The 10,543-nt window shown below is 41.3% G+C and overlaps 1 protein-coding gene across 1 annotated transcript in view; it reads right to left on the bottom strand.

The window, feature by feature from the left end:
• The window catches only part of LOC138783750 (solute carrier family 22 member 13-like), a 13,041-nt gene extending 2,498 nt beyond the window's left edge, over positions 1-10,543 (bottom strand). The window contains exons 1-9 of the mRNA XM_069958844.1: positions 10,141-10,543; positions 8,625-8,728; positions 7,756-7,910; positions 6,830-6,998; positions 4,899-5,019; positions 3,792-3,883; positions 1,843-2,057; positions 1,163-1,271; positions 113-322 (exon numbers count right to left, since the gene is read on the bottom strand). Of these exons, the coding sequence (XP_069814945.1) occupies positions 113-322; positions 1,163-1,271; positions 1,843-2,057; positions 3,792-3,883; positions 4,899-5,019; positions 6,830-6,998; positions 7,756-7,910; positions 8,625-8,728; positions 10,141-10,515 (1,550 nt within the window). The 5' untranslated portion in view covers positions 10,516-10,543. The remainder of the gene's footprint in view (positions 1-112; positions 323-1,162; positions 1,272-1,842; positions 2,058-3,791; positions 3,884-4,898; positions 5,020-6,829; positions 6,999-7,755; positions 7,911-8,624; positions 8,729-10,140) is intronic.

Below are 10,543 nucleotides of genomic sequence, written 5' to 3'. Positions count from 1 at the left end.
GCATACAGCTCATATAATTCCTTCATATATCTACATATGTATACTATGTGTGTGAATATGTAGACTGGGAAATATGTATAATAGAATTGTTTTGATATCTAGGCAAATTTACCTTGGAATATTGTTGGCTTGTGATTTAAGATCCTCAAGTTCCCTGCCCTTTGTCTCTGGTAATAAGAAGCAAAGAAGACCTCCGATGATGGGGACACTTCCATAGATGGCCATTGGTATAGCTGGGTGGTATCTGTCCAGAAGTATGACGAGCGGCGCTATAATCCCACCTAAGCGGGCTGACATAGAGCAGAGTCCTACTCCGTTTTGCCTGGAATACAGAAAAGACATCCAATACATGATAGTTGTAAATACAATCAATACATACTGCAATAACTATATGGTTAAGAATGGTAAAAAATAAAACCCTTGTATATGTACACAGTGCACCACCACTGCCTTGAGGTTTGGGGCCCTAGGTTGAATTCTGGGCAACGCACCACTTTACATGCAAAAGACTATTTTCGACCAGAATTTATCCAAGCAGGGTAGCAACAGTAAGGGCTAAACAGCACTGATTGCAGTGTTGGGAACTGAAAGGTGTCTCTATAGAGATGAGTGCAATTCGAGCATGTCAAAGTCCGTCTGAGCCGAGCGTTAAGCATTTCATTAGCGATGGCTGAAGAAGTTGGATGCAGCCCGAGGGAGTCCTGCAAAACACGGATACAGTCATAGGCTACATTCAACTTCTTCAACCACCGGTAATAAAATTCCGAACGCTCAGGCTTGGACAGACTTGAGAATGCTTAAAGGGGTTATCCATTTTCTTTCAAATCAACTGGTTTCAGAAAGTTATATAGATTTGTAATTTACTTCTATTTTAAAATCACAAGTCTTCCGGTAAATATCAGGTGCTGAATGTCCTGCAGGAAGTGGCATATTCTTTTCTGTAAATTACAAATCTATTTAACTTTCTGACACCAGTTGATTTGAAAGAAAAAGATTTTCGCTGGACAAACTCTTTAAGTTGCGTTCATTCTCAAGCCTCAGTCCTGGCACTGTCCATATTGCTGCTACCGCTGCTGCATGCATTACAACAGACATCAGGGAAAGATTTACTATGCAACTAAGACCTGTACTCTAACAATAGCTTTTCTTATAAACAGCTCACCTGAGGATTGTGGGAAACAACTCAGCAGCATAGATATAACAAACTGAATAGGAAGATGCCGTTGCAAATTTTCCAATCACGGCCAGCACTGTGACCCCAATAGACAACCCTGAAAATTACACAGACAGGGTAATATGTAATATTCTTGTTTTATATTGCCAGCTTATTAAAGCTTAATATACAGTTCCAGTTAATTTTTAACAATTTGTACTCATGTGTCTCTGTATCTGTGTATTACATAAGTTGACCAGAAAGATCGGGGTAGACAACACTACATGGTCCTATCTACCTAGCATTTGTACCCCTTCTTTCCTTCTACCTATCTCTATCCTTCTTTCTCCTTGCACTCTCTTCTCCACCACTCACAGGAGCTGTAACACACCCTGTAGGAAGTTGTCACATGGGGAGAGGAAGTGTAGACACACACAGCAGCCGTTTCTCTCCCATTCACTTCACTTTAACCCGGAAGTGAGGGAGTTCTGAACACGCCGGCCGGAGGTAACGGAGTCGTGGCCGGCGGGAGATTAAAGTGGCGATCATCACCGGAGGGATGGTGAGTATGAAGTGTGTATGTCTGTGTTTTTGTTTTTTTTTTAGGTTCCGCCGGAGTTCTCCTTCAAAGGAAAATACATATTTATCCAGGAGATAATGGTGCACCCACTTACATGTGTGTTGCTTACCTTTTGGTATTGCAGTGATAAGGAGGCAAGCAGTTCCTCCCAGCAAAAGGTATAGTGATTGACTCAACCTTCTTCCTATAAGCTGCACAGCAAACATGGCTCCAAGACGAGCAGGTATTTCAACGGCTCCAAATATGAGCTGAGTAAGATAAATGTCCAGCCCAAAGCTTCCAACATTCATACTGAGGCCATAATAAACCAAACTGTTTGCAAACCTAGAAACAAAGGAAAAGTTTACCTTTCTAGCTTTTTGTCTTTATAAAAAATACATGGATATACTGATTTAAGAAGAAAGTTGTAGATTAACAATATACAGAATGCATGAGACCTAAACTTAGAGAGACTGTGTGAGTAGGTTTATGCTGTCATATATAAGGGTAGCATAAACTAGTGAATAAGTAGTCCTCTCCATTATATGCGTGAGCCCAGTAGTTCTCAATATTCATGAGAAGCAGAAAACTCCGCCCACCAGCTGCTGATTGGCAGTTATCTATCCATGCTGTGTAAAGGCAGTCAACTGTCAATCAGCAGCAGGGGGGTGGGGGGAGGGGTGCGGCAAGAATCCTATTCTCCTGCATATTAGGAGAACAGCTGAACAGAATGATGTCAGTAATGCACTGATCTGTTCAGAATACAATAAAAAAAATAAATATATAATAAACAAAATGCATACAATACAACATTAAGGCCAGGATCACACTATGTAAAAACAATGGCTGTTGTGCAAACAATGGCCGTTATTTCACAAATAACGGACGTTGTTTGCACAACAGTTGTTTTGAAATATAGCTGTTTTTTTTACATAGTGTGAACCTAGCCTAAACCTGTAGTGGCATGGAAATGGGCTGCATTGCATTGGAATTGTGTAGTTGGCCATAATATCTTGGAAACCAGACCCGTAGCAAGCAATTTATTGTCACAGTGGTTCTCTTACTAATTAGGGTGTATATTATGAGACAACCCCTTTTAGGGGAGACTTCATACAATAGCATTTGATTATGATGTAGTTTCCATTTCTACAGGAAAATGCTTTATACTATTCTAATTGAAGATTTATTTATTCATTTATTTTTTGCAATGTACCATAGTAAAAAGGTATGTGTATGATATTGTCCAAAAAGTCACCCATCTGTAGACAACTCTTTTAGAGTTCCTGACTCTGCTCAATATAGAAGGACACTGGTTGAGGAGAGTTCAATGTGCATGCCATTTCATTGCAATGTACTTGATTTACACGGAAAGCAAATTGCAATGCTCTCCCCCTAAACGACTCGGGAGGAGATTTATCAGGCTGGTGTAAAGTAGAATTGCCTTAGTTGCCCCTAGCAACCAATCAGAATCCACCATCATTCCTCACAAGTTCTTTGAAAAATGAAAGGTGGGATCTGATTGGTTGCTAGGGGCAACTGAGCCAATTCTACTTTACACCAGTTTGATAAATCTCCCCCTATGTCTCAGATTTACTAAGACTGTCTTCTTCTTTTCCAGTAGAAACTGAGGCAGGGTTCTCATTACAATTCTGCCTTTGGCGGCATGGATACATCAGCACCCTGTTAAAATCTGGTACTGATGCATCTGTGCACAGACCGGCACAGGCTCCATTTACTTCCATGGCCCAAAAATAGTCAGCTAGTGGCTATACTATAAAGCCTGCAGCTACCTATAAATGGACAGATGTCCCAGTTTAGCAGTATTAAAGAGGTTATCCAGTGCTACAAAAACATGGCCACTTTCCCCCTCTCTTGTCTCCAGTTTGGGTGGGGTTTCAAACTCAGTTCCATTAAAGTAAATGGAGCTTAATTGCAAACCGCACCTGAACTGGAGACAAGAGAGGGAGAAAAGTGGCCATGTTTTTGTAGCACTGGATTACCCATTTAAGTTCAAAGAACAAGTGATTTTTGCTATTTTTACTTCACTCTTATGCAGGACACACTACTATTGGAACTTACCATACCAAACACCCAATAAGTGCTCTTTTTCTCAGAGTTGGGATCCTAAACAGATCTATCATGTTGCCAGATTGAGGCTTTTTTTCTTGTAACTTAAAAAATAAGAATAGAAAATAATAATGGAATCTATTGCAATATGTATCAATAATGCTAAAATCTAAATGCTAAAATAATCAATAAAACTAAAATCATAAATCATGGAAGGGAAGTTACTAAGGTTGGGTTTACACTGCGTTTTTGCAATCCGTTTAACGGATCCGTTTTTTTTTAACGGTCAAAAAAGTAGCGTCAACAGTACTTTATTGTGCATCAAAAAAAAACGCATCCGTTTTAATCCGTTTCTTCTTTATAATGGAAGTCAATGGAAAAACGGATCAAAAACGGATGCACACAAATGCATCCGTTTTTTGCAATCCGTTTATTGCAAAAAACGGATCCGTTAAACGGATGCTGAAAACGCCGTGTGAACCTAGCCTAAGACTGGCATTTAGACGCTGGCATTGGCTCTAGTATAATGTATATATAAATTGAATATGCTGCTGGGATGGGAGTAAATAGAAGGAAAAAACATACTTACCTAGGTCTGATCCCCCACTGCTCCCTGCAGTTTCTATTCACCTCCATCCAGTCCTCTGACCCTCTCATCTTCCTGCTTCCAAGACAGGCGTATTGGAGGAAGACCTTCTGGCTCATCCAGTCACTGGCTGGGAAGGGACACCATTGCAGCTAAGGATTGGCTAAGCCAGTAGGTCCTGCTCCTGGACACTTGTCTCGGAGGCAGAAAGAAAATGGGGATGAACAGGAGCTGGGAGGGAGCAGCATTGGCTGGATATGTGTTTTTTTTTCTATTTTCCCCTCACCCAAGCAGCATATTAACTTTTTTTTTTACTAGGGCCAGAATGCCCCTTTAAATAACAGAACCCTGGCTTAAATAGGCACAATCTTGCTTTATGGGTAACTTGCATATAGCCTTGATACATGATTTTCCCTGTACACTGTATATGATGGTATTGGTATATAATCACCATGATGTAATCTGATATTCAGTATTGGGCTCTAGAGTAACATAACCTGCTGTATTCTACAGAACAGACACGCATGCTTTACCTGTTGCAGTATATCTTCAGATATCTCCCGCTTGTTCATACGTGCAGCTTTCTGGAGGAGATCTTTGGCTTTTTCATTTTTGCCTTTAGTCAGAAGCCAGCGGGCAGATTCTGGAAGAAACCTATGTAATATTATAATATACATTGTGTCACAGAATAAAAAAAATTGTGTGAATAGACCCAGGGGAAAAGCAGCTACACCAGACATGAGAGTCATGTAAATATAACTATTTCCTCTGTATCCTTATTTTAAGATTGGAAGAATTTGCACAATGGAGGTACTCGATAACCGGGATATCTATGTGCTGATCGGCATAAATACAATCTACGATGGGATGATGAGAGTTGTAGCAATGGTTACAAGAATGTTCAATCAGACAATGCAGGGGGTCCCTTCTTCATCAGGTCTATACAAAAAACGAAAACTTAGGTACATTTAAAAATTGCGGGAATCTTTAACGTGAAAGTCTCTTATTGGTCAGTGGTCAAACGCTGCATAATGAATTATATAAAAATAACATTTACATAACTTCATACATAAAATCCCATGTAAAAAAGTAATAAAGTTAAAACGACTAAATGTCATAAAAAGTAATGCTCCAAGGGTGCCCTTACACTTTTTTTTTGTGGCGGTTTGCTGGCCTCCAGAAAAACACCAGAAAAAATGCCAATGCAGCACATTGCATTTATTTAATGCATTTGCATTTTTTTTTTTGCATTTTTTTACTTTATAATAATGAATAATCTGTGAATAATCTTTTTTGTGGTTTAGGCATTTTTGTGTGCACCAAGATGGCTAAACTTTCTTTTCCTCTGCCATCACATGACATAGTTGCTGGGCCAAAACGGTACAAAAATTAGATGACCAGACTATTCCCATCAAAGTCTATGGGAGAAAAATGTCTCAGTTTGCCCAAAAGAGCCACAACCTCAGCATGCTGCATTTTGGAAAAACTCAAAGAGCCTCAAAAACACCAGAAAGGAGAAAAACACGCCACCCCAAAAAATTCCATATGTTTAAGGCAGATCGTAAACTTGACTTTCAGCTTTTTCCCATGGCTGGCAATGATAGTTGGCTGATCATGTCTTTAGGTAGTGACCTAAAATCATTGGCTGCTGGGCGTGCATCGCTACATGTAATATGTCGCTTTTATAGCTACCTCTCCTTTTGGCTGGTGTTCTCTTCACTTCTCCCCGCAGCTGCTAAAGCAACTTCATAGCGTGTCTATGGAGTGACAGGTTGCTCAGCCAATCACCGGCCGGGTTGGGACTGCCACGGCCAGTGATTGGCTGTGCAGCTTGTCACTCCATAGACTCACTATAGAGTTGCATCGGTAGCTTCGTATAGCGTGGAGAAGTGAAGAGAACACTGGGAGCATGGAGAGGTAATGTATCTTCACTTTTAGGGTACGTTCACAGCAGAAATTTCGCTGTGAGTTTTGCAGCGAGACCCGCTACGAGTCAAGGTCCCAGCAGGTCCTAGTACTACATACTCGCAGCGGTCTGAAAGAGTATGTAATGCAGCCGCCCCCTTAACCCCTTCCTCCGCTCCCGCCCGGCTCCCACTCTCCCACTTACATTACCTGTCTCCTGCTCGGGTCCTGGCTTCCTGCTCTGCCGTCCAGCCAATCAGTGGCTGTGGCTGGGCAACATACTGATTGGCTGGGCGGGAGAGCAGGACATCGGGATCTGTGCAGGAGACAGGTAATCTAATACAGAGAGCGGGAGCGGAGGAAGGGGTTAAGGGGGCGGCTGCATTACATATTCGCAGCGGTCTTTCAGATTGCTGTGAGTATGTAGTACTGGGACCTGTCCATGTCCATCTTCTTCATTTATTGAAAGACTATTTTTTTTCTGTTCTTTGACTTTTCAGTTTAACAGGTTTGTTTTTTTTTTACTTATTTTCTATAAATCCACATATATATATCTTACCAAATATAGAGGGCTAATATAGCTGTGGGTGCAGAACAAACAATCTGTAACAACCTCCAGTTACGTATAGCATATCCAGTTCCAGCCAGTGCCATTAGTCCTATTGCGAAGCATACGTGGACGGTTATAGTGGCGTAGGCACGCTGGGATGGTCCCACCCATTCAGCAACTGAAGGAAAAGAATGAATGATGAATATATCTTGCATTCCATGTTTTTCTGAGCACTAAATATGAAATAAAGCATTCACAAGTAGCATGTGGATCCTTGGGCAACAGAGAAAGCCGCCATGTCTAGTTTACCTTTCATTGGGCATGTGGACAATAGTCATCAACCCCTTTAACCCAGTTTCCATGTACAGCGCCATTCTATGCCCGGGCATCAGCCGGGGGTGAAGCACTGGAGGCGTGGCCGCCCACCCCCAGTGGCAGCAAACCCCCGCCCCTATATGATGTAGCGCCATTGATTTTAATGGAGTCACGTCATAGAGGGGCGGAGGTTTCCTCCCACTGGAAGCGGGCTGGCCCACCTCCAGTGCTTCAGCCTGTGCCCCGTGAATAGAATGGCGCCGTACATGGGAACAGGGCCGCAGTTCAAAAAAGAATGACCATGGCACTGGCATCTCTGTGCCTGTGGCATTCTATCCATGGGCAAAACTTGATGGTACATTAGCTTTAAAGTACATTATGCTGAGTGGGTCATTCCAACAAACTGCCATACTTTTCCAGTACTGGGATGGAATCTAATTTTTGGAATTTGATCATGGAGAAACAAAAAACTATTTTTATCATTATTATTCATTTGTTGTCTTCACAATTATTCACAAAAAGAGGTGACACGGGTTAAGAAGAGAAATCACAAAAGTCTTTCAATGGTTATTGCTTCAAAAAAATCATATTATCTTATAATTCTTTAGATCTCTCATTACCTAGTGCAAGATTGTTTAACATGATCCCTGCCGTGCCGATTCCCACAAAACATCTCAGCACTATAAAGGCATAAAACTCTGTAACAAATGCCGCTCCGAGACCAAAAGCCACCATGAATAAAATGGAGATTAATAAAACTGGACGCCTCCCAATCCTTTAAAATGAATGAAAGACAAAAATTAAGACATTTGTAAGATTTGAGGTCAGTGATATGAAAATCTATTCACTTGCACATTGCATGCAGGAAAATTTATAGCATTATGCTTCAGTATATTTGCTATGAAAGGATTATATTAAATTTATAGTTTACTTAACTCCACATTCACATTAAGGTTTAGCCATGTCCACTGAGCAGGAGAGGGAGAATGCCTGAGCTGTATATCTGAAAGCTGAGACAATCTGCCTGCTCATGATCCACAAAGATAAATCAAGGCTTCCCTCTTATCCCTCACCATCCATATACCCTTATGTAAAAAACAGTGTATCTATGTCCGCAGTGTGTCAGTCTGATCTCCCCAGGGGTGAATTCACTTTAACACAGGCCCTGGGCTGTGTCCCCCACCCCACTGTAACTATGGTAGCACTAGCAGAGTGCTCATAGATGTGGGATAGATGCAGGTCATGTCAGAACTGTAGCCAGGAGACAATACACCTGTTTGGGTGGCCAAGGGTCCCTCAGGAGCTCAGGGCCCCAGGCTATCACCCAAAACGAACCTATTATGATGCGCTACTGGATCTCCCCTCTCCTCTTCCTTTAGCTTCTCAGCAGCAGCTAGTGTAACCCTGTCATTGCTGCCAGGGGCATATTATAATGTGGACGGTTTGGACCCAGGGTTATGTACATATGCTATAAAATAATTTTTCTTACCTGTCTCCTAAGGAACCAAAAATAAGAGATCCAATAAGAATTCCAAGCATGAAAATGGACTGACATAATTCTGTCTGATCTTTCCTATGACATACCAGGTCAAACTTCAAAAAAAGCAAATGGAAAAATAACTATTAAAATTGTAATAATTGCTGAACGAATTGTATTATTATTATTGTACTTATTATAATTAGTGACATAAAAAATAAATAAAGAGGTACAGTATATTACATATATTTTACATATCACCGAGAACGAATATACCAAGTGATATACATTAAAAATTATGGGCCGTTTTTGGGTACCCCAGTCCAGGATGGTTTGGTGCTACTGACTGACACCTGTTTTATTCTCTGTTGTTCAGTTTAGGGAGTAACTGCTCCTGACCCTGCTTTAACAGGAGTGTATGATGCACATAGAAGAGCATAAACAGGTCACCTGTGTCACAGTTGGGGGTGGCCCCCTCCCTAGCATACATGTCACATGTGCGGATAACTTTTGCTGGACTTTAGATAAACATCAATCATTCTGCTGATGTCATATGTATTGGTGCAGTCAGCTGTTTCATGATGTCTACTATTAAGGGAAACTGGTACGTTGATTTTGTTTTACCAGTAAATGTATACAGTATGTATATGTATGCTCAACCACTGAAATGCTTCTTGTTGACAGGATAGACAAGAGAATAGAGTCCCACTGCTTAGTAATACCTACTAACTAATTCCTTGTGATGATGGCAACAGCTGGCCTCCCGTCTGTAATGGAGGTCTCTGCCGCCTAAAGGACATTACGACTTCTTCAGCGTCCATGCTGGGCGTGAAGACGGAGCTCCTTTAAAGTGTTTGCACTCATGGGTGTTGGGTTATTGGACTTTTAAGGTTTGATGGATTGTACAAAGTTGTGATATTACAAGATAAAAAATGTAATACAACTTAAGAATTGTTTGAAAACGCATCTACGTGTAAGACTGAAGCTAAACCTCCCCCACCAAGTAACTACTTCCTACAGGGGCTAAGTAATCTACCCTGTGAGTGGTGAAAAAGGAGTGTGTGCAAGAGAAAGAAGATAGATAATAGGTTAGAAAAGAGCACCTCCTATAGGCTAGTACTGAACACATGGCACACATGTTCTACGCACAATGATCACAGAGCCATAGTAAAAAGAAGTTCATATGTTATATACCAGGGGGGACATGTATTAAAGTGCGTATTGGCGGAAAGTGCCGATTCAGGTGGCGTAGGTTTTCTGCCGTGCGCCTCTACATAAATCTCCGTAGCGCCGGAGATGCGGGGACATTTTTAAGTCCGGCGTAAAAAACGTCGGACTTAATAAATGTCCCCCCAGGTGTCTATCAGCCCACTGAAATTACACTTCAGCCACAGCTAACAAAGTGACAAATGTCTGTACATGTGTTATGCCTTGTGAACACTGAGTTTGGCATTATGCCAGAATGGATTATTGATTGATTACATGTCATTTAGCCTTTTAATTGTCAAATAATGAAATATTTACACACCTCGGTGACCAGCGTTGACTTCTGCTGTGACGTGTCGTACACCCATCCATCCTGGCAGTCCTCCGTGTCGTTTAGTCCATACCTCTCAATATATTCTATATCCCAATCCACTGGAGTGTACATGCGGCATTGCTCGTAGATTCCACGTTCATTCTGTGGGATGGTTAAATTCAGCTGGATGTCCTCTGTTAAATTTGGGCTAATCTGCAGGATCCAGTTAGTATTACAATGGTGAGGAACAGAGATTTCCAAAAACACCTGTCCAAACATGTGGAAGGCATTGAAAAAACTAAGGAAGCACAACATGAAGACCAAACATTTCTGAAAGCGACCAAATTCTCCAACATTTTTTAGAACTTCCCCAAAGTCCGTCATTGTCACCCGATTCAAAGTTGTGAAAAAC

This window comes from Dendropsophus ebraccatus, chromosome 2 (assembly GCF_027789765.1).
Source record: "Dendropsophus ebraccatus isolate aDenEbr1 chromosome 2, aDenEbr1.pat, whole genome shotgun sequence".
NCBI lineage: Eukaryota > Metazoa > Chordata > Amphibia > Anura > Hylidae > Dendropsophus > Dendropsophus ebraccatus.
The sequence above is the reverse complement of the archived record's forward strand: the minus strand, read 5'-3'. Positions and strand labels throughout refer to the sequence as shown.